This window comes from Tamandua tetradactyla, chromosome 13 (assembly GCF_023851605.1).
Source record: "Tamandua tetradactyla isolate mTamTet1 chromosome 13, mTamTet1.pri, whole genome shotgun sequence".
Lineage (NCBI taxonomy): Eukaryota > Metazoa > Chordata > Mammalia > Pilosa > Myrmecophagidae > Tamandua > Tamandua tetradactyla.
The window spans coordinates 81679288-81700546 of record NC_135339.1 but is presented as its reverse complement, the minus strand read 5'-3'; the positions used below and the strand labels follow the sequence as shown (position 1 = coordinate 81700546).

Here is a 21259-nt window from a genome sequence, read left to right as displayed (position 1 = left end):
CAGAGGGCAGTCACAAAAATATTTGCATTTCCCTGTGAGTAATAATTACTTCTGCTCTCCCCAGAAATTTTGCATCACCTTCTTAAAAGAAGTTGAACAGACTCTTTAGAAATCCTTCCCAAGCAAAACCCGCCCAGCGTCCTTGGAATGTTATGATGTAATTAAGACTGGGCGCGCAGAAGGTCACGGGCGGCCAGGCCCCGGGCTCAAGGCTCCAGTATCTCTGAACCTCACAACACCACAGCAAAGCAGATTTCTTTTGCAGATGAGGAAACAACCCCAGAGAAGTTAAGTATCAAGCCCAGAGTCTCGCAACTAACAAGCAGCTGTGCTGGGAATCGAACCTGAGCGAGCCTGGCTCTTCACTCCCAGTCCATGAGGCTGGCATGGAGTCAGCTCCAAGGGCAGATGGGAGCTCCAGTCCTAAGAAAGTGGCACCCAAACGAGTGCACCATGAACAGAGGAGTTTGAAGTCCCTCAAGCTGGAGTCTAAAAGAGAGCTCTTGATTCCCACCGACCTGTAACCCTAAACCTGCTCCTCCCCCAAGACTCCCCATCTCAGAAAAAGGCACCAGCATTCACCTGGGCACTCAGCTCAAACACCTACAGGGGTTCACCCTTGGTTCTGTCCCCTCACAGCCCCCAACAGCCCCCATCATGGTTGCCTCAAGGTATTCACAGGCTTTTGCACGCTGTCCCACACTGAACATGGAAGATAACCGAATGATGGAAATGATGGGAGGTTCTAGGGTAAGTCTGAGAGTACCTTCTCTCGGATCACCTGCTCTGGGGGCAGAGTCCCTGTGCTGCGAGGGTGCCCTGGGGGCCCTAGGGGATGCCTGGGGCAGGGAGGGACCGAGGCCCCTCACCAGCCCCACGAGGAGCCACCTTGGAGGCGGCGCCTCCGTCCCAGTCAAGCCTTCGGATCACAGCAGCCCTGGCCCCATCTCAACTGCAACCTCATGAGAGACCCGGCACCAGAACCTCCCTGCCAAGCTGTTCCTGAATTCCCGATCCATAAAACACAAGAGACAATCCATGGTTATCACTGTCCTAAGCTGCTAAGTCTTGGGTAATTCATTACACAGCAACAGTTAACTAACAGAGCCCTCTATTCCACAACCAGTCATTCATTCCCACGGATTCTATTTCATAATGATACACTGACCCTTTAATCTCCCTGCCACTGTCACAGCTCACAGGACAAGACAGCCACAGCCTTCTAACTGGCCTCTCTGCTTCCACCTGGCTCCCCTTTGATCCACTGTCCACATCACAGCCTCAGTGAGTCATAAAATCAAATCACCTCCAAACTCTCCAATAGGATAAAACCGAAACCCTTCACCATGAAGTCCACCTGCCTCCCCCCAACCCCCAGCATCTGGTTGACTCTGCTCCAGCAGCACTGGGCTGCCCAATGTTCCTCAAATACCCTGAGTTCCTGTCCCCTCTGAGCCTCTGTGTTTGCTGTTCCCTCTGCTGAATACTCTTCCCTCACTCTTCCCATGACCAAAACCTACTCTTCCTTTGGTCTTCAGCTAAGAAGTCACCTCCTCAGAGAGGCTTTCCCTGATTGCCCTGGAAAACAGATACCCCATTTTACCTTGATAACCTGTAATGACCCGAAATGGTTTTATTTACTTATCTATGAAGCTGACTTATTGTCAGGCACCATTTCCAGCCACAGAGTCACAAGAATGGATATCCTCAAAGGCCAGCACCATGACTGTGCCCAAACAGGTACTCAACAAAATGCTGGATGAGTGAACCTCATCTTAATGAGAGTCCAGGTAAGTCCCCTATCAAGGGGCCTTTCCATCAAGGAAACTATGAACTCACTCATCTGTGTGACCCTGGGGAGTCCCCCACCCCCACTCCTTGACCTCAGTTTCCCCAGATAAGGAGCTGGGCTGGTGAGTTCTCAGGTCCTAGGGGTCCTTGAGATGGAAACTTGAGCCATTAAGCCACATCCTCAAGAAGGGAAAGGGGCCTCATTGTGCTCCCAGTCGGGACCAGAGAGCCAGCGTCACTCTGGGTTCTACAGAGCAGACACTTTATCCTTAAAGGTTAGCACAAGATAGCATTTCAGGGAAAGGAAATGCTTTCTTTAAGGGATGTTTAAATTCTGGAGACCTACACACACTCCCAGCAGTAACAGGGACCAAACTTATCCTTCTGGGGCTCCATCAAAACCTACTGCAGCACATGATTTCTAAGAGGTTTGGAGCTAGGCAGCCCAGAGCTCACCCCCCAGCTCTACATTCATAGCACTGTGACCTTAGACAAGGGATGAACACGGACATATACTGGCTGGAGGCGTTGTGAGAAGCCTGATAGAGAAGGCCTAGAATGTTCTGAAGAGACTGTTGGTAGAAATGTGGACTCTAAAGATACCTCTGACCAGGTTCTAGGCAGAAATGAGGGCGTGTGCTGTTGCAGACTGGAAGAAAGGCAATCCTTGTTTTAAAATGGCAGATAATCTGGCAAAATTGACTAGTGGCTTTGGCTGGAAGGCAGATTTTAAAAGCCATGAACTTGGATATTTAGCAGAAGAGATCTCCAAATTAAATGTGGAAAGTGGAGTCTGGTTTCTCCTCGCAGCTTATAGTGAAATGCAACAGGAAAGAGATAAGCTGAGAACTGAACTCTTGGGTACAAAGAAACCAGAAGTTGATGTTCTGGAGAATTCTGGGCTTCCTGGAAGGGATATTCAGAGAGAACAGAGAATGCTGCAGCACCACAAAGCAGAGAGTCCACCAGCCGGTGACCTTGGGAGATGAAGAAGGAAAATGCCTCCCAGGGAGCTTCATGAAACAGGAAGCCAGGAGAGAAAGCTAGCAGATGATGCCATGTTCGCCATGTGCCCCTCCAGCCGAGAGAGAAACTGTGACTGTGTTCACCATGTGCGTTCTCACTTGAGAGAGAATCCCTGAACTTCATCGGCCTTCTTGAACCAAGGGATCTTTCCCTGGATGCCTTAGATTGGACATTTCCATAGACTTGTTTTAATTGGGATATTTTCTCGGCCTTAGAACTGCAAACTAGCAACTTTTTAAATTCCCCTTTTTAAAAGCCATTCTGTTTCTGGTATATTGCATTCCGGCAGCTAGCAAACTAGAACACTGGCCTTCTCTGAGGCTGTTTATAGGACTAAATGAGATGGTGAATAGGCAGTGTTCAGTCAACAGGAGCTGTTACCATTACTCTCAGCCCTACTTTAACCCCAAGGGGGTCCCATATTCTAGGGACTGGAAGGGCCCTTACTTGGCTGTCAGTCAGCCCCTCCCCACACCCCCTTAGAACTTTGCATTCTTCAGGCCACTTTCCTCCCTAGGGCCTTAGAGAGTTCAGCTCTGCTTCCCCAAATTTCTTCTGCTCAATCAGTAAACTCATGTTGAGGGATTGCTTGGAACCTGCCCTACAGCAGCTCACAGGAAGTGGGGGCGACCAGGAGGTGTCTGGGGACAATACATTCAGGAGGCAAGGTTCTGGAAGTAGAGGTGGTAGAAGCAGAGAGAAGGGGCAACTGACCCAGCCTGTGGAGTCAGGAAGGCTTCCTGTAGGAGGTGCCCTTGGGCTCCTTTGTTAGAGCCACACAGGCAGGTCCAGCCGGCTCAAATGCCTGGGCTCCAGGCACCAGCCCTCCTGGCCCCAGCTCCAGTTCCAGCTCCTTCCTGGTAGATCTGCGGCGAGGTGGGATGGGTAGGGGACTCGCAGTCCCCCACAGGGGCCCTCTGCCTTACGGCCGGACATTCCCCAGGAATGAGCTCAGTACCGACCAACTTCCAGGAAGTAGGAAGCTGCTAGGCCAAGTGGTTGGGGGCAGGGGCCTGTGGGGGTCCATGTCCTGTCCTATACAGCCATCTTCTCTTTAATTCTAAGAAAGCACATCCTCCCCCAGGTGTCACGGGGGAAGTCATTGCAGCTATAAAGAAGGGAGGTGACCAGCCCAAGGTCACTGGGAAGAAAGACTCTTAGGCCTCCTCAGCTCCCCTCCCACAGCTCCTTCCTGCATTCACCTACCCCCTCAAATGCTTGGGGCCCATGGACTGGGTGGCGCCTGGGAAGGAGTCAGGGGGCTCAGGGAGGATTCGGTGGGGAGGGGCACAGACCACAAACCTGGCTCACAGGTGACCAGGTAGCAGAAGCAGCTAGAACCCTAACCACATACTGTGCTCTTCCCAGCCACGGGCTGCTTCCATCCTGAGCACAATTCCACAGCACTAAGCCCATTTCACAGACAAGGAAACTAAGCCCAGGAGCAAACTAAGGTGTGCTTGGTGTGCATGGGTCCATGATAGGCGCCATGATAGGCGTTCATCCAGAGCTCCTTCTACACCCAAAAGGGAGTTGCAGTGAGCACAGCTTTGGGTGCCCAAGGATGAACCAGGAACCCCATGTTCCTGCAAAGCCCTGATGGTGCCCTCTCAGCCCACAAAGATGCCCAGGCATATGGAACCAACCCAGGGTACCAGGGAGAGGTAGGGTCTGGCTGGAGACTTTCAGAGGCAGAGTCTAAGCTGGGGTCCCATGACCTCTCCTGTGGTCAGAGCTCCCTCTACCTCCTTCTTATCAGGACCCTTGTGATGGCACTGGGCCCACTGGATAATTCAGGACAATCTCTCCAAATCAAAATTCTTAACTGAATCACAAGTATAAAGTAACATATTCACAGGTTCTGGAGTTTCAGGGCTTGACACCTTTTGGAGAGGCCATTATTCACCCCGCCACAGTGGCAACTTAGACCATGTGTTCCAGGGCTAGACTCCCTGGATTCAAACCCCAACTGTGTCATTTGTCAGCTGTGTGACCCTGGGCAAGTTGTATAACTTCTCTGTGCTTCATCTGACTCTGCATCCTCACAGTCATAGGAGGTGAAAAGCAGATGCATATAAAGCATTTAGCACAGCTCCTGGTACACAGAGGAGAACTCAGTGAATCAGGGCTGCAGTTTTCCCCATCCCTCCATCAGACTCAGAACAAACAGACCTCAGAGCTGCGGGAGACCTTGCCGATCCCCCAGGCCTGCCTCTCACCAAACAGCTGGGGATGCAGAAGCCCAGAGAGAAGAAGAGAGCCAGACAGGTCACATGGCATTTCTCAGGCACCCACCAAGTACCCACTAACCACTGCCTGGTACAGACCAGCCCGAAGGAGGGTCCAGCAGGGTGGAGCCCACAGACCCCGGGGGCCCTGAACACTGCCCTGCCCTGAACAGGAGCTGGAGGACCCTGCAGCTGGTGAGTCCCACGGAGGGGGAGGGAACTGCTCCCTCACAGAACATCTGCAGGAAGCACCTGCCGGTGCAGCATCCCGGCCAGAATCTCACCCCCGTGGTTCCCACCCCACCAAGTATGGGGGCCAGGGTCATACAGGCCCGAATACAATGCATCTTTCTGCAGGTGAGGTCGGCAAGGCTAACCTTGGCTAGGAACCCCGAGAAAGAGGGAGCATTCAGGACTGGAAACGGCAGCCCAAGCCCCCTTTCCTCACTGTGGGACCTAAGATGCCACACTCCCCTCTCTGGGCCTCTGCTCCGCATCAGAAAAGCAAAGTCCTGGATGAGAGCAGGGGCTCTTTCTCTATAATCCAGGCTTTCAGGTCCCACGAGCCCCGATGGAGTTTCAGAGAGTGCAGAAAGGGCCAGACAAGGGCACAAAGTGAAGCATCCGCTCGCTCGCTTGCCAGGGCATGAAGTTCACCTGTGTGTGCAGCTCAGCCTGTCCAGACCCATGCAGGGGCCTGGGATTAATAAGATGGGGAAAACAGAGAATCCCCTCACAGGCAGCCTGGGTAGCAGGCAACTTCCTCCACAAAAGGAGTGAAAAATCACTGGGGATCCTAGGCACAGGGGGCTGATAACACCAGGAGGCTTCCCCCTCCCACAAATCTGGCCTAGGCAGGCACTGCCCCAAATAGTCCACTGTCCCCTCACCACAACTGTCCCCCAGCTGACTCCCCGGAGTCCTAGAAATATCCCCTGAAGCCTCAATGAGGGGCCTTTCTCATGGCCTCAGGGGCAGCAGTGAGCAGGCTTCCAAACAGGGAGGTGCCCACAGTGCAGAGGCCTCCAGGACGAAATCCAGGCCTTCGCTCGTTGGGAAAGTTATATCCTGCCTCAGGACCTTTGCACATGCTTTTCTCACTTCCAGAAAATGTTTTAATGAAATATTTCAAACATACAGAAAGAGAGAATTAAAAAAAAAAATTACTTTAAATGTATAACCACAGGTTTTGTCAAAAACTAATAATTATTCATCCACACTCCTGTTGAGAGACACATAGGTTATTATTTCCAGATGTATCATCACCAGCAATGCTGCCTGGAGCACTGTGACACACGCCTCCCATGCGAGTGGTTTTTCAGTCCTGCCCTCACTTCGCCTGGGCAAGCTCTTCCAAGCCTCAGGTCACGCTGTCATAAGCCCTTCCTTGAGATTCTTCCCTGCCCAGTCTAACTTATGTCCCCCAGGTTTCTCTTTCACTGCTCCCCTGATCTTTCCTTTAAAATAATTCGTGTAATTTGCCAGTAGATATTTATTTGTGTCTTTATTGGGCTTGTGTCCAAGAGGTGGCCATGGCTGCCCAGTACCCAGGACAGTGCCTGGCTCACAGCCGACCTCATTGTTTATAAAATGTGAATGAATGCTGAGCGGGATGTCACACGAGGGGCAGGCCAGGCTCTGGGGACTGCCTGTGGGGAGATGCACCACACACATGCTCTGACTGCCCCTTGCTCTGCCCTTAAAGGGAGTAACTGAGTGGCCTTGGATTCTGGCAGCTTCTGAGAGTCCTGAGCACTGACCTGAGACCCTGGTGCATGGTGTCTTGGTAGCTGGCAGGTCAGAGGCATTGAGCCGGGTCCTCACTGCCAAGCCCCAGGTGAGGCCCATGAGCCCCTCTCCCATCGGGCTTTCCTAGCTGCTGCCCCCCACACCCCACCACCCCCGCTCCTGCAGCCAGATTGCTGGTCCTGCTCAACCAGGACATATCTGGAGAACCCAAGGCCCCATCGTGAGAGGCAGCTGTCCTGGCAACTCCAAGAACCAGGCCAGGGGCGCTCCCCCCACCCTCCCATCCCTGTGTGGATGGAACCGGCCCAGCCCCCACCTTGCTGGCCACACCTGGGGCTCAACCAAGGCCCAGTGCCAGGCAATGTGCCTTCCCTGGCTACAACCACGGAGGAGCTCTGTTCCCAAAGCTTAAGAGAAAACGCTGGATCCGGAAAACCGAAGGAGGCAGGAGGGGGCAGGGGCTGCCAAGGCATTGTCAGCGCATCAGCTAGGTGCTGCCTGTATGGGCCTCAGAGGCCCTCAACGTGGCGAGGAAGGCACTGCTCTTAGTCCTGTCCAGCAGGCGAAGAAACTGAGGCACGGAGAGAAGTGCTAGGAAGGGGCAGAAGCAGGACAAAGCCAGCCCCAGAGCCCATGTTCTCACCCACCCCCCCAGACAGCAGGGAGGGGGCACATTTGCTGTCGGGGGCAGTGGGGCAGAGGGAGTCAGAGGCGCCTCCAGGGCTGGAAGCCATTCATGGCTTGCTTTGGGAGGTGCCTGGGCTTTAACCAGGCAGGCTTAGGGACCAACAAAGCAGCCCAGACCCAGAGAGATGGCCAGACCCAGAAGCAGCGAGATTCTAATGCTGGAGGGGACGGTAGCACAGCATTTTTTTTTTTTGGTAGCACAGCATTTTGAGTGTAATTTAAACCACTGAACTGCACACTTAAAAAATGGGTAAATGGGAATTTGCAGGCTATTATCTGTTACCACAATAAAAAGCAAATAAGTAGTAACAATAATGATAACAAAGAAGCACCCACTTGAGCTTTGCTCCGAGCCTGCCCCTCCCCCACCTTTGTAGCTGTGCTGCCTTCAGTGAGTTGCTTCCCTTCCCGGCCTTGGTTTCCTTCTCTGTGAAATGGGATAATGGTCGGGAAAGCTGCACGGATCCTGGTGGCCTCTCATGCTGCGAAGGACAGCTTGGGAGTCCCCATCCTGGTTCCTAGCCTGCCACCCCACCCCCTTCTGAGAAAGGTGAGTGTGGGGGTAGAGGGAAAAGGAGCCCCCTCCCCCTGCAGCACATTCCCCCCCCACCCCCCGACACAGGACCTGACCTTGTCTGAAAACAGAGGGAACCTGGCCTTGTCTGAACACAGAAGGACAGTCAAGCACCCACTACCCCCTCATTCACAGAGGAACACAGGCCGTGACCTCTGGGGGGGGTGGGGGGACAGGGGCGGCATGGGGTGACTGTCACTGCCAGCCAGGCCTGCCTGCCTCCATGCAATCAGGCGTTCTATTCTTCAGACATGTTTGCTTCCTCTGTCACGGTGATCTTGTTTTTTTAATTTCACTCTCCTCCAACTCGTTATTGCAGCCTGAGTCCCAAGCCCCAAGAGCAGGGAGCAGCTGTGAGTCTGGACAAAACACCCCGGAAACCCCACCTGGCCTCTCTGAGATAAGAGGCGCTTCCTGTCTTCTCTCATTTGAATCCAACACTCGCCCCCTGAGGTCTGATGCCCCAACCCCGTTGCAGAGGTGACAGGCTCAGGGCCTGGCTTCAAGAACTCGGCAGAAACAGGAGGGGCAGGATTCTCGCCCAGGTCTCAGCCTTTGTAAGACAAAACAGCCCCGTCCTAGGCAAGTGCCATCCGACAGAAATACAACCAGAGCCACAGAGGTCATTTCAAACTTTCAAGTAGCCAAATAAAAGTGGAAAGGGGAAGAAGTGAAATTCATTTTAATAATATATTTTTAACTATCACCAAAATATTATCACTTTGACATGTAATCAATATAAAAATTACTGAGATATTTTATATTTGTTTTCCATACTCAGTCTTTGAGATCTGGTGTGTCTTTTATGTACAGCACATCCCAATTCATCCTTGGAAAGCACAGAAGGTGACCAGGGGCAGCTCATTCATTCATTCATTCATTCACTCAACCTCACAAACAATATTGGCTGTGATCCTACAAGAAGCCAGGCTTTGTGCAAGGAGAGGGGGATACAATTCGAACAAGGGAGAGGGGGATATAATTCCAACAAGGCAGAAGCAACCCTTTCCCTGACGGGGTTTACTCTCCAGCAGAGGAGACACCAGAGAGCATAGTGGTGGGTGCAAACACACCCACTGCCTCAGTTCCAGGTTCTGTTCCCATAAGCATACGGATTGTCACCTATGAGGAAAGGACTCCCGAGCTGAGGTTCAGAACATGTGGGCCCTGTGGACCCTCTTCCATTGACATCAGAATAAATACCACTAAAAGAAACATTGTGCAGTAACCTTCTAGAGTGATTTTCATTTTCTGGAGGAGTCCCTCAAATCCATCCAAATGTGCTGAAGGAGCTTTGCTCCCACTGGCAGGCAGGAACCCAAAGGAAGTTTGCTCAGATGTGCCCCTGTGGGTGCCAGAGCATGATGGGGGGCACGGCTGGCCAAGCTCCTGCCTGGGCCTAGATTTTCCCTCCCTGCAGCTTCCCAAGCCCCCAAGACCTTGAGCAGCCCTGGAAGCCTACGGGCCTGAGCCCAGCAGCAAGAGCTGTCACAAAAGAAAATCTTCAGGGGAAAGTGAATGGCTGCTGAGCGGACGGTCTGCACACTAGCTACAATGCTGGGTGCTGGGAAAGGGCTTAACATCTGGAGTCAGGGCCCAGAACATGAGCTGGCTGTTCACCAGCTGGGTGACAGTAGGCAGACCACTCTGAGCCTCAGTCTCCTCATCCATGAAATGGGAATAATGACAACTACTTTGCCATTCAAGGTCATGAGGAAAAACTGTCAAAATGCATATAAAACACTTAGTACAGTGTTTAAAGTTCTTATGTACCCCAGAAAAGCCATGTTTTAATCCTGCTCCAATCTTGTGAAGGCAGCTGTTTCTTTTAATCCGGACTGAATACTGTAGGGTGGAAATCCTTTTGATCATATTATCTCCACGGAAATACTACACTCCCAATTGTGGGTGTGACCTTTGGATTAGATGGAGATGTGACTCCGCCCACTCGGGGTGGGTCTTGATTAGTTTACTGAAGTCTTTAAAAGGGAAAACATTTTAGGGAAATCTCAGAAACGACAGAGATGCTTGGAGAACAGTTGCTTCAGAGCTGACAGAGACACAGACGTTTGGAGATGCTTGGGGTGCCGACAGAGAGAACTGATGCCAGGACGTGGGCAGAGCCCAGCAGACATCACCACGTGCCTTCCCATGAGATGCCAAGCAACCCAGAACCCAGAGTTGTGTCCCAGAGGAACTAAGTGAAGGCCCAAAGACACTTACGGAGCCACTGGCATCAGAAACTAGAAGCAATGGAACTGGGAACAAGGACCAGCAGATGCCAGCCACGTGTCTTCTCAGCTGACAGAGGTGTTCTGGATGGCATCAGCCTTTCTTGAGTGAAGGTAACCTCTTTGAGTGCCTTAGTTTGGATATTTCACTGCCTTAGAACTTGTAAACTTATAACTTATTAAATTCGTTTTTAAAAACCATTCCATTTCCGGTATATTGCACGCTGGCAGCTTTAACAAATGAATATACACAGTGTGAGGTGTACATTTAATAAGTATTATTATATTATTACAAATATTGCTATAAAATCATAAATACTATATAATTATAAATTAAAATCTCGCTTTGGTTATGTTGCTGCTGACACCCAAGACTAACTCAGCACGTGCTTTTTCCCTCGATGTTGGTTTGGACTAGGTTTCATCCTTCCACCAGCCAACCCCCACTGCTCTCAGTCCATCGGCCAGAGCTGCCCAAAGTTGCCTCTAGCTGACCTCCTGCATCATGTCCCTAGATTTTTGCTGACTTACTAAACACAGTGAAGAAGAGTCCCGCACGTCTGAGTTCTCCGATATCCCCAAATCCAGGTAATACGGCACCCTCCCGTCTCCTGGGTCTGCAGCGGCAGGCAGAATCAGTCCCTCTAGGCGCGATTTGGAAGCCAGCTGGGTGGTAGGAGAGAGGGTCACTGCAATGGGAGACAGTGGGTGGGGGGAGCCTCCATCGAGCCCAAAGCAGAGGACACCGTGGGGTGCTCATGCCCCCCCACCCCACTCCTATGCCACACGTGCTCTGTCGACAAGTCTGTGGGCACAACACAAAACATATGTTTGTCCCCTCCCTCCATCTTCACAGCCACCCCCCGGGCCAGACCAACAGCCCCTCTTGCCCCTCAATTGACCAAGCTCCTCGTTGTTCTCCCATCACCGTCTTCACCTTCCTTCAACCCATCTCCACCCAGCAGCCAGAGAGATTTGTTAAAACCCACATCAGAGCATGGAATTCTCTCACTTCAAATTCCTGGTGACTTTTTTGATAAACTCAACAACCACTCAGCCCCACAACTCTGCCCCTCCCACCACACCCCACACCCTCGCTCCACTCCAGACCTCTCGACCTTCTCCCCAGCCCACGAGACTTCCAGCTGACTCCCAGGCACTGCCTCTGCCTGATCTTCCCAGGTCTCAGCTCGCATGCCCACTCCCCATGGAGGCTCTCCTGGTCCACGGCCACAGTAACACCTCCACCTGCCTCCACCTGCCTCCACCTGCCTCCACCTGCCTCCACCTGCCTCCACCTGCCTCCACCTGCCTCCACCTGCCTCCACCTGCCTCCACCTGCCTCCACCTGCACAGGTCTGTCTCCTTCTCTCATCTAATCTTTGATCTCAGTGACTTCACAGCGCTTACCACTATAAAAAAAAGTATTACTATTTATAGATTATTTACATAAAAATGATCTTGCTTATTTCCTGATTTCCTGTCCCCACCCTCTTCCACCCCATGAGGCAGGGACGGCATCTGCTCTGCATCCCTGCTGCATCCTCAGAGTCATAATCAATGCCCAACACATAGTTAGCCCCCCTTAAATACATGGGTCGCAGTCTCGGGAGGCCCACAGACCCTCCTGAACCTTTACTTTCCCTTTTGTAAAATGCTGAAGGTTGGAGCCAATGGTGCTGTCACCCCGTCACAACTTTGCCCCGGTGACCTGTCCACACACAGCTGCAGAGACATCTGGCAAAGGGGCCCCCAGAACCCTAGGTCTCTAGCCCTGCCGCCCCACCCTCTTCTGTGGCTCTGGCCTTGGCTCAAACCACTGGACGTCCTCCTTCCTGGCCCCGGGGAAATATTTACATTTTGATTAAGTCTGGTTTTAAACCATGTAAGCTGGTCCAAGGCCTGATACACCCCATTCAATAAAGCTGCAATAATAACTCAAACTGGGGAGCAGGTAACAAATGGGGGACGGAGGGAGGAATCTGCACCGGCCCTATCCCCAGCCTTAAGACACTTGCTTATGAAAAAGCAGAGCTGGCCATGTGGGCTCACCAGACATGTGGGGTCTCCTGGGAGCCCAGAGTTCTGCTCTGGGAATAAACACAGAGAGCAAGGAGAGCAGCGTACCCCACCAACCCCGCAAGGAGAGAGGCCGCTTCCCTTGGACTCTCTACTCCCCAGAAAAGGCTTCCCTCCTGCCAAGCAGTGGCTCTCACAGGAAGCAGGAAGTGACTGTTCCAAATCAGGGGTTCTGACAAAGTCACAGGTTTCTCCTGCTGGGTGCATTTGGAGGACTTTACTGACAATCTTCAATTGTGAGAACTCATTTGGCCAAGGGTGAGCCTGTTATTTACTATCTTCAAGTCTCCTTGAAAGTGTGATTCCGGAAGCAACCAACAATCCCCTTCCTGTATTCAGAATTCTCACTGGGTGGGACATGCTCCATCACCCACTCCCCGCCACCCCACCTGCAAACCAGGAAACCAGGAAGCTAATGGATGTTCAAAAAATGTGCACTCTGCTCATTTCCAGATCCTTTCGTAGGAAATCGAGCCTCCTCAGCAGAAAGCAGGATTCTGTTTATAGTGCCTGGCTGCAGTGGCAGAAAGATTTCACTAAGCACGTAAGCTCCAAAGGGTCATGGCCACCAGGAGTTCTGGAACTTGAGACAGGGTCTTGGTTCCATGGGAAGGAGTGCCATAATCGATTAGTAATGCCTGCTCCTGGCAAGGGCGAGGGAGATACTGCTATGTATGCTATATGTTTCCTGTTTAGGACTTGGGGGCAGGGTGAGGGGTGGGGGGATGCAGCAGCAGTGGGATTCAAAAAACCCAGGATTCAACTGGAAATGGGAAAGAAAGTCATTTAAAAAGGATCTTGAAGGTCCAAACAGAGGGCCACAGACAATTTTCCAGAAAGATCAAGTCGTTTCCTCAGCAGCTGTAGGATGGGCCATCCCCCAGAGCCACCCCATGGTGTGGGTAAACCACACCCACCTGGGATGCCACTCAAGCCATGACCTGCTCCCAGCTCCCTGCAGATACACTATTATGGACTTCTGCCAGAAGACAGAAGGGTGTTTGACCTTTAGGGACAGAAATAAACCCTTTAGCTATGAACACAGTCTGCTGCTATGGTGGGAGGGGAGGGGATGGGGTGGTTGGGTCTCCCGGGTGACAGACGTCCCATTTAAAAAGAGCAGCGGAGTGCAGACTGAACAATGGCTTCCATTAGTCAGAGGCCGTGCAGAAGTGGGTTTGTAGCTGAGAGGATGGGCCTGCTGGCAAAGTATCTTTGGCACTGTTCGAGGAAACAGTAGGCAGCTTTGCCTTTCATTGAAATTCATGATGTTTCCGCCTCAGCACGGAGGCCTGAGGAAGAGGCTCCCAACGTGACTATATGAGGCAATCTTCCCACGGGAAGCTGAGCCCAGCTGGAGCTCTTCTGGCTGGGTTCACAGTTTGAGAACCGCGGCTAACCAGGGAAGGGCTAGAGGCAAGCATATGGATAATCACAGGGCTGGGAAGAGGGCGAGGGCGTGGAGGCAGGCATCACTTAGCCTGACACGCAAGGGGTGACTTCAAGAGAATGGCAGTTATTTCCCCGAGGAGGGGAATGAGATGTTCTCCATTTCTACAGAATATATGAAAATTAACTTCAGTGGCAGCACAGAGGATTTACCGTACACTAGAGGAAAAGTTCCAAAACACATGACGCTAAATTGGAGGAGGAGACTCTTGGTCTAGTGTCACCGGGTTCGGAGCAGGGAGATCAGGGGAAGACCTGTCTGGGGGCAGGCCCAGCACGATGAAAGCTGCTTCACCTCCCCAAGAGTGGGCTTCCTCCTTTACAGTCCCCCAAGATCAAATATCAGAATCCCATGGAGCAAAGAGAACAAATGGACCAGAACTCCAGACAACCACTGATTGAACCTGCACAGAGTACTGAGGGAAAGGAGCTAGGCCCAAAGGGGTAAACACCGTATGGCTCCACTTACATAGAGTTCAAGGTTGGCCAAACGCACCCATGATATTAAAACTGCTGTGACTCAACGGGCATCCAGAGGGGTTTCTGGAGTGCTGGTGATAATGCTTCTTGATCTGGGAACCCAACGGGTTCACTTTGTGAAAATCTATCCAGCTGTACATGCACGACTTCTGCATCTTTGTATACGGGTAGTCCACATTAATAAAAAACTTACTAAAATATATGTCTGGAAGTCCATTGCAAACCTCTAGGTCAAGATATCATTATAAGACAGAACAGTTGAAACCACAAGTGCTACTAATCTCTTGAAACTGGAAGACAGGCAAGACAATTTCTCAAAGTCCTAGGTCACCCTATGGTTTGCGGGACTCTGTGGGGACCAGGTCCTCTTCTCCAGGCCTGAGTCTCTACCTGGACCCCTAGGTAAGTGTCAGAAGGAAAAACCTCCATCCTTCACCAACTGCACAATGGCTTCCCATCATCACCCATCCCTTGTCCCCACAACAGACTGATTACACTCTCCTTTCTCACACCCTTACTTTTCCCTCTTACGGAGACTCATTGCATTTTTTTAATCAAAGTCCAATATATATTCTCATGAAAGCTTGTGTGATGGCCACAGCAGGGGCCAAGACTCATTCCATTTTGTAAGCAACAGCTAGAAGGGCTGACCTAGATTGAGTGAGGGTCCAGTTCTTTGGAAGGTAACAAACGAGTTTTTGAAGAATCCAAATGTCAGTTGTGCACTATACAAAATAATGTTTCTATTCTTTTTCATTGCAGGCCCACTTCTTGTCCACCTCTACATTTTAACAGACATTTCCCAAATCTGGTAAAAACTTGGGGTGTAGTGGCACTGAGCCTCGGAGGGTAGGCATGGCTTTCAGCTCTTCAGCAGCTTCATTCTTTAGGGAGAGCTACCTTGAAGTTTAAGGAAAAATCTAAACCCCCGGGGACCAAGGCTTTGGAATAAGGACGACAAGCTCCCTGCTCACGCCTTTGGAATGAGCTCCCTGACAGCAAACGGCTGCTTCCCGTTCAGAACTTCTGCCCCGTGGGGTGGGGGTGGAGGTGGGGGTGGGGTGGGCAGGGCGGCACCGGAAAGGGGGCGGGGAACCCGGGGTTCCAGCCCCGGCTCTGCTGCTAGGAGGGTGGGGGCAGCTTCAGCCTACCCCCTCCCTTCTCTGATCTGCAGTTCCCTCATTTACAAAGGACTAATTGGGCTAGCCAGGGGTTTTCAAACTGTCTCAATAGGACCCTGAGGGGTTCCCTAGGAACCCTCTCGGGAACCATTAAAGAGGGACAATTTCATTTGAACACCAGGTTTCTAAGACATTTTTTAAAAGGTTAGGAACTACCGTAGTCGATGGTCTGAAGGCCCCCTGAAGGAGACCCAGGATTCCGCTGTCTCTGCTGGTCTGAAAGATAATACCTGAGATGACTTTCCTCATTCCTCTCAGAGGAATTCCTACTCCAGCTTTCATCTCGCCATTCAATCGGCCGATGGACGCCTTCGTCCTGGGCCCTGAAGACACACAGGAGAAAAGGCCCGGCCCTGCGCTGGGGGGGCGCCCAGGGCTGGGAGGCAAACCCGCTGCCCTTGTGGGAGGCCGGGCTGGAGGAGAAAAGAGCGTGGGGGGTGAGGGCGCGCGGGGGCGGGGCGCGCGCGGGGGCGGGGCGCGGGAGCGCGGGGGCGGACGCACGAGTCTGCCGGGAGAGTCGCGGGCTCCGTGGCCGGGGGCACTTAGGTAGAGACGGGAGCGGGGCGTGGCCCTGCAGAGGACGCAGCATGTGCAAAGGCACCGTGACCACAGAGCACGGGGCGAGAGCAGACAGGAGGCCAGGAAGGGAGCCCAAGATGGGTGGGGGCCAGGGCCCTGTGGGGATGGGGTCGTAGAGGCGCACTGAGGAAGCCCACCTGACTGCTCCTGATCACAGGGCAGAGGGGCGGCTGGGCCAACTCCAGCCGTTTCTGGAGGAAGACAGAAAAAGAGGAATACATCTGGGGAGAACAGAAGCAACAAAGAGGTCCACCTGGAAATGCCAAGTTTGAGACACCGGCCGAGAAGCAGGCCGAGAAGTATGCAGAGAGAGAACCCGCGGAGGTGGAGAGCCACATGCTCATCCCGGAGCAATGGACAAAGCTTCCTGAGCTCAGCCTGGAGCTCCCAGGGAGTGTGGCTTGCAGAAGAAATCTCAGCAATCTGCCCTGTTCCCTGTCACCCCTGGAAGATTTCCTCTAGGAAAGCAGGAAGTTCATTTGTCATATTCAGCACCCAAAATAGTGCCTGGCACAGGGTAGGAACTCGGTAAATTTGTTGAATGGCAGAGTAAAGAGTGAGTGAACAAATGAGCAAACAGTACTGGCCTCAGAGAGGTGGGTATGAGGGTTTAAATAAGATAAGCATGAGACCTGCACACAGTAAGTTCTTAATAAACATTAGGAGTAGAGGGTCCAAGGCTGAACCCTGGGGAGCAGGGGAAGGTCCCGGGCCCAAGAAAAAGGGATTTCTTGCAAAGCCAACAAGGTCAAGTCCTAACGCTGCTGTGAGGTCACAAGGTCAGAATCACATGCTTTACTTGGATCCAACTGGGAAATCCTTTGCCAGAGTGGCCCTGTGGAGGGCGGGGGCAGATGTCCGAAGGCTGTGAAGTGGTGAGGCCAGACTGTCGTGGCTGTGAGGTTACCCTCAAGTGAGAATCGGCTCTCCCATTGCAGCTTCTGGATCCAAACCAATCCCATCACAGGCGCTTTCCCGCAGAACTCCATCCCCCCACCTTTGCCCCCAGCCTCCAATGGAGCTTACTTCTTAGCGCCAACCCCCAGGTCACAGCAGAGCACTGCCACAACTGAGCCCTTACTGAGCCCAGTGACCCAGATCCGTTTGGAAGCCTCCTGCCTGCCTCTCAAGGCCCCCAGGTTCCTAGAGGGCCCCTAGACCAGGCCCCAGGAGGTTCAGCCACCCCCATGCCCCAGGATCCCAGATCTGCCTGGCTGGGGGTGGAGCGCTGCCTGTTTCAGCTGTGGCCACCTGGATGCAAGAGCGACTTCAAGTCCTCAGGGATCAGCTGGCTGACCACAAGGTGACCGGTGTGTGCCTGTGTCACACAGGGCTGGGGCGGGCCCTGTACTTGGATCAGACAGTCCCAGGTTCTAGCTATGGAACTTGCCAGTTATGGACAAGTCACTTCGTTTCTTGGAGCCTTGGTTTCCTTGACTATTAAATATAACCTCCCTCAAGGGACAGTATGAGGATAAGGGATACGAAATTGATTTCAGGAGGAAAGAAACAGGGCATGAGACACTCAAGAGGGAGATTCCTCCAGATTTATCACTAATGGGAACTTTTGCCCAGCAAAAGCCAGAGTTAATGATGCTCCTTGGGGTCCTATGTGCCCACCTGGACTCGAATTGGTCTTCCCAGGCCTTCCTGGGGAAGCCGTCTCTGCCACCTGTGCCACCCCCAGCCAGATTTACATGTCGCTGCCTCCAACTGCAGCAGACACCCAAAAGCGCCTGCCCTAAAGCCAGTGACTATCCTGCTGTCTCCCACAAAGCCCGCCCCCAACTACAGAGGCAGAGAAAGCCCAGTATTCCTTCTCCCAGCTTCCCTTGCAGCTAGGGCATGGGCTATGTGACCTGGGCCCCAAGGGAAACCTGCTAGGGACCTTCCTGGAAAGGCTTCCCTTCTTCACATAAACAGAGATGAGTGGAAAAAAGCCACTTCCTTTTTTAGCTGGATGTCTCAATGGGTCTAAGACGTGAGCCTGGAACTGTGGCAGCCATTTTGGGACATACTTGAGGACCAATATCCTGAGAATGCTGGTGGGGAAAGAAGAACAAGCCTGAGTCCTTGATGGCACTGTTGAGACAGCCCTGGGGTCGTCCAGCTCCAGACTTCTTGTGTGGGATAACACACATTTTTTTTATTGTTGAAGCCACTTTTAGTCAAGCTGTATTCTATGAAGCCCAGACCATCTTGACAGGTTTTCTACTTATTTATTCAACTAATGTTTATGGAGTACCCACTATGGCCAGCACGGAGCTGAGTCTGGGGTCCCACAAACTAATAGGACATGGTCTCTACCCTCAAGATGCTCATAGCCTAGATTAGGGGCCAGTAAACCTTTCCTAAAGGACCCGATAGCAAATATTTTAGTCTTCATGAATCACATGTCTCTGACACAGCTACTTACCCCTGCCACTGGAGCTTGAAAACAGGTCTAGACAATATATAAGCAAATAGAAGTAAATGTGTTCTTATAGAACTTTATTTATAAAAACAGAAGGCAAGGGCCATACTCTGCAGATCCCTGGCTTAGAACCTCAACAGTTCTAGAAATTATGTCTTGGTTGTCTTTTCCACCTCCCCTTGTTAGGCCAGAGGTTCACTAGCCCTGAACGGCAGTGGCTGCCCTAGTCACACAGTGACAGGCCTGGAACCATGTCTCCTGACAACTAACTAGTAGTCCCCATGCCTGTGTCCCACTAGCACTGGGCCCCAGGTGTGAGCCTTGGACCTTTCCTGAAGGCAAAAACCTAGAGGCCAGGTTCGGCAGGTGGCCAGAGGCAGGAAGACATTCCCTTCTGGGAGGTGAATCAGGGCAGCCCGCTGCCTGGGAAAGGCCCCTTCAGGATTTACACAGCTCCTTATGGAAACCCAGTCCCTCACCCCAGCTCCTGGGAAAGGGGAAGGGGGCACAGGAGAACCAACAGAGAGCTCCTGTCCACATCCAAGAATGTCGACTACGTTGGGTCTGACCCCACAGACCACACGTTAAAAGCTGGTATAATCCCACTGTACAAAGAAACCAAGACCAAGAAAGGGTAGTGGCAGAGCTGGGATTCGAGCTTGGGTCCGTGCAGTGTTCCCCTCTCACTACCAAACCCAGGGCTCACCCAGATCCAGATTCCCTGTCTTCCCTCCAAGAGGATGAGAAGAAAGTACAAATACATCCCCTAAAGCCATGAAAAACAAGCCGAGAAACTGGAATCACCCTCTCCTGCTGCTCCCTGCCTCAGCATTTCCCCAGGCACGGGGATGAGAATACTCTGCTCCAGACCTCCGGGGATTAGCAGGTGATTGTCAAACATCTGAAAAGACAGGGAGTGCTCTAGGTCATTATTACACCGTCACAGACACACACTTGCTCCCTCCAGCCACAGAGCAGTCAGGTATCTATTTCAGGTTTAACATAACAATAGACTAACTGTTCCCACTCCTGACCAGGGTACCTGCCAGGAGAGAGGGGTCAGAGAGGGATGGAGGTCAGGTCTTCACCACATCTGCTGGAAAGAAGCCAGGTACTGGCTGCTGCCTTCAGGCAGAGGCCATCGAGCCAGGCTTCTGGGCCACTGTCCACACCGAATCTTCTAGGTCTATGAGGAGGGCACAAGGTCTGTCTCAGAGCAAGAGGTTGATAGACAGAAGCACTGACCACTGTTTCCGGAAGGAACCCGTTTTGCCTGTGCCTCGTGCCTGGTACAGGCCACATCGACCTAAAGTGACCTCCGGTGCCCGTCGTCAAGGGCCACCAGAATAGCAGCCGCGGGACGGTGAGCACAGAGAGCGCCTGTGTCCTCTACGTCATCCTCACCAGCCACTTTAGGGCCAAGGCACGACTACGAGCCCTAATTATCAGAGGACAAACTGATGCACTGACAGGTAACTTGGGGGAGGATATACGGCCTGGGTGGGGCCTGCATTTGAGCCCAGCTTGTCAAGCAGCAGAGCCCATTCCAGTACTTTTGTTCCCACCAAGAAACGATCTTTGCCTTTGAGAAACTCAGCCTTGGTGGAGGGATTAGACACACATCCAAACACCTGTGAAAACAGCAAAAGTCACTGTAGGTACTCTGGATGGATTGTATGTTGTGTGACTGTACCCCAACAAAATTACATTTAAAAAAAAATCATGGGAGGAAGAACTGTTCCATGGAGCCAGGAGCTCACAGAAGGCTCTGGGAGTGAGTGACATGGAATATGAGCCCTGAAGAAAGGGAAGGGCTTCAAACAGGAGTGATGGAGGATTCCAGACAGACAAAACAGGGAGAGCGAGGGTGTGGGGGTAGGAAAGCATGGGAGGTGCTCAGGGAATGGGGGCTTGTTCCCTTTCACTGAAGACTGAGAGGAATGAGGCATGGGGCTAGAGCAGAGGTTGTCAAACTACAGCCCTGTGGCCAAATCCGGCCCATGGCCTATTTTTGTCAATAAAGTTTTATTGGAACACAGCCATGCCCATTTGTTTGCACACCGCCTAGTAATGCCAGTAGCTGCTTCAAAGATAGAGTTGAACAGTCATGGCTGTGGCTTGCAAAGCCCAAAATATTAACTATCTGGACCCTTATGGAAAAAAAATTTGCCAACCCTTAGTAGAAACCCAGATGGGAACCAGTCTGCGGGAAGCTTTGAATGCCAAGCCAAATAGAGGCACTTGAAGCCACGGGTTGGAAGCATGGAAGGAGTAGAGATGACACCTGCCTGGGGGCAGGCCTGAAGCTGGGACAGGGAGGCCCAGGGAGAGGCCCCAGAGACCCACCGAGGGGACCAGCCTCGTGGGAAAAGCTTCTCTGGAAGCTCTCAGGGAGCAGCAGCAGGAAGGAGGCCAGTGGTTGATGTGGACGCCTCACACCCTTATCTTTCCTAATGGTTTACAAAGCACTTTCACAACATTGTCTTTTGAGATTTTTCAGTAACTCTATGAGAAAAGAAGAATAACCAGCCCCATTTTATAGAAAAGGGGGCTCACATGGGACGTGGCTGCTCAGGCTTGATGGCCAGGAGGGTGACGGACTTTCCAACTACAGATGGGACACGTGCCCTGGACTCCACCCCACTGCTGCTTCCGAGTAGTTCTGGAGCAGTGCACACCTAAGACACTCAACAACTCCAAACAAGATAAGCCTAAACAGACCCGCACCACACCACGTTATAATCCAAATGTCAAATGCCAGAGAGAGAGAACTCTGAAAGCGGCAAGACAGA

The 21259-nt window shown here is 52.1% G+C and overlaps 1 protein-coding gene across 3 annotated transcripts in view; it reads right to left on the bottom strand.

The window, feature by feature from the left end:
- The window catches only part of GRK5 (G protein-coupled receptor kinase 5), a 250757-nt gene that overhangs the window by 156370 nt on the left and 73128 nt on the right, over positions 1-21259 (bottom strand). The window contains exon 1 of one of the 3 annotated variants that reach the window (XM_077126186.1): positions 10818-11357. The exons of the other annotated variants lie outside the window; for them this stretch is intronic. Coding sequence (XP_076982301.1) covers positions 10818-11046 — 229 coding nt within the window. The 5' untranslated portion in view covers positions 11047-11357. Of the gene's footprint in view, positions 1-10817; positions 11358-21259 lie in introns of those variants that run through there. 3 annotated transcript variants of the gene reach the window in all.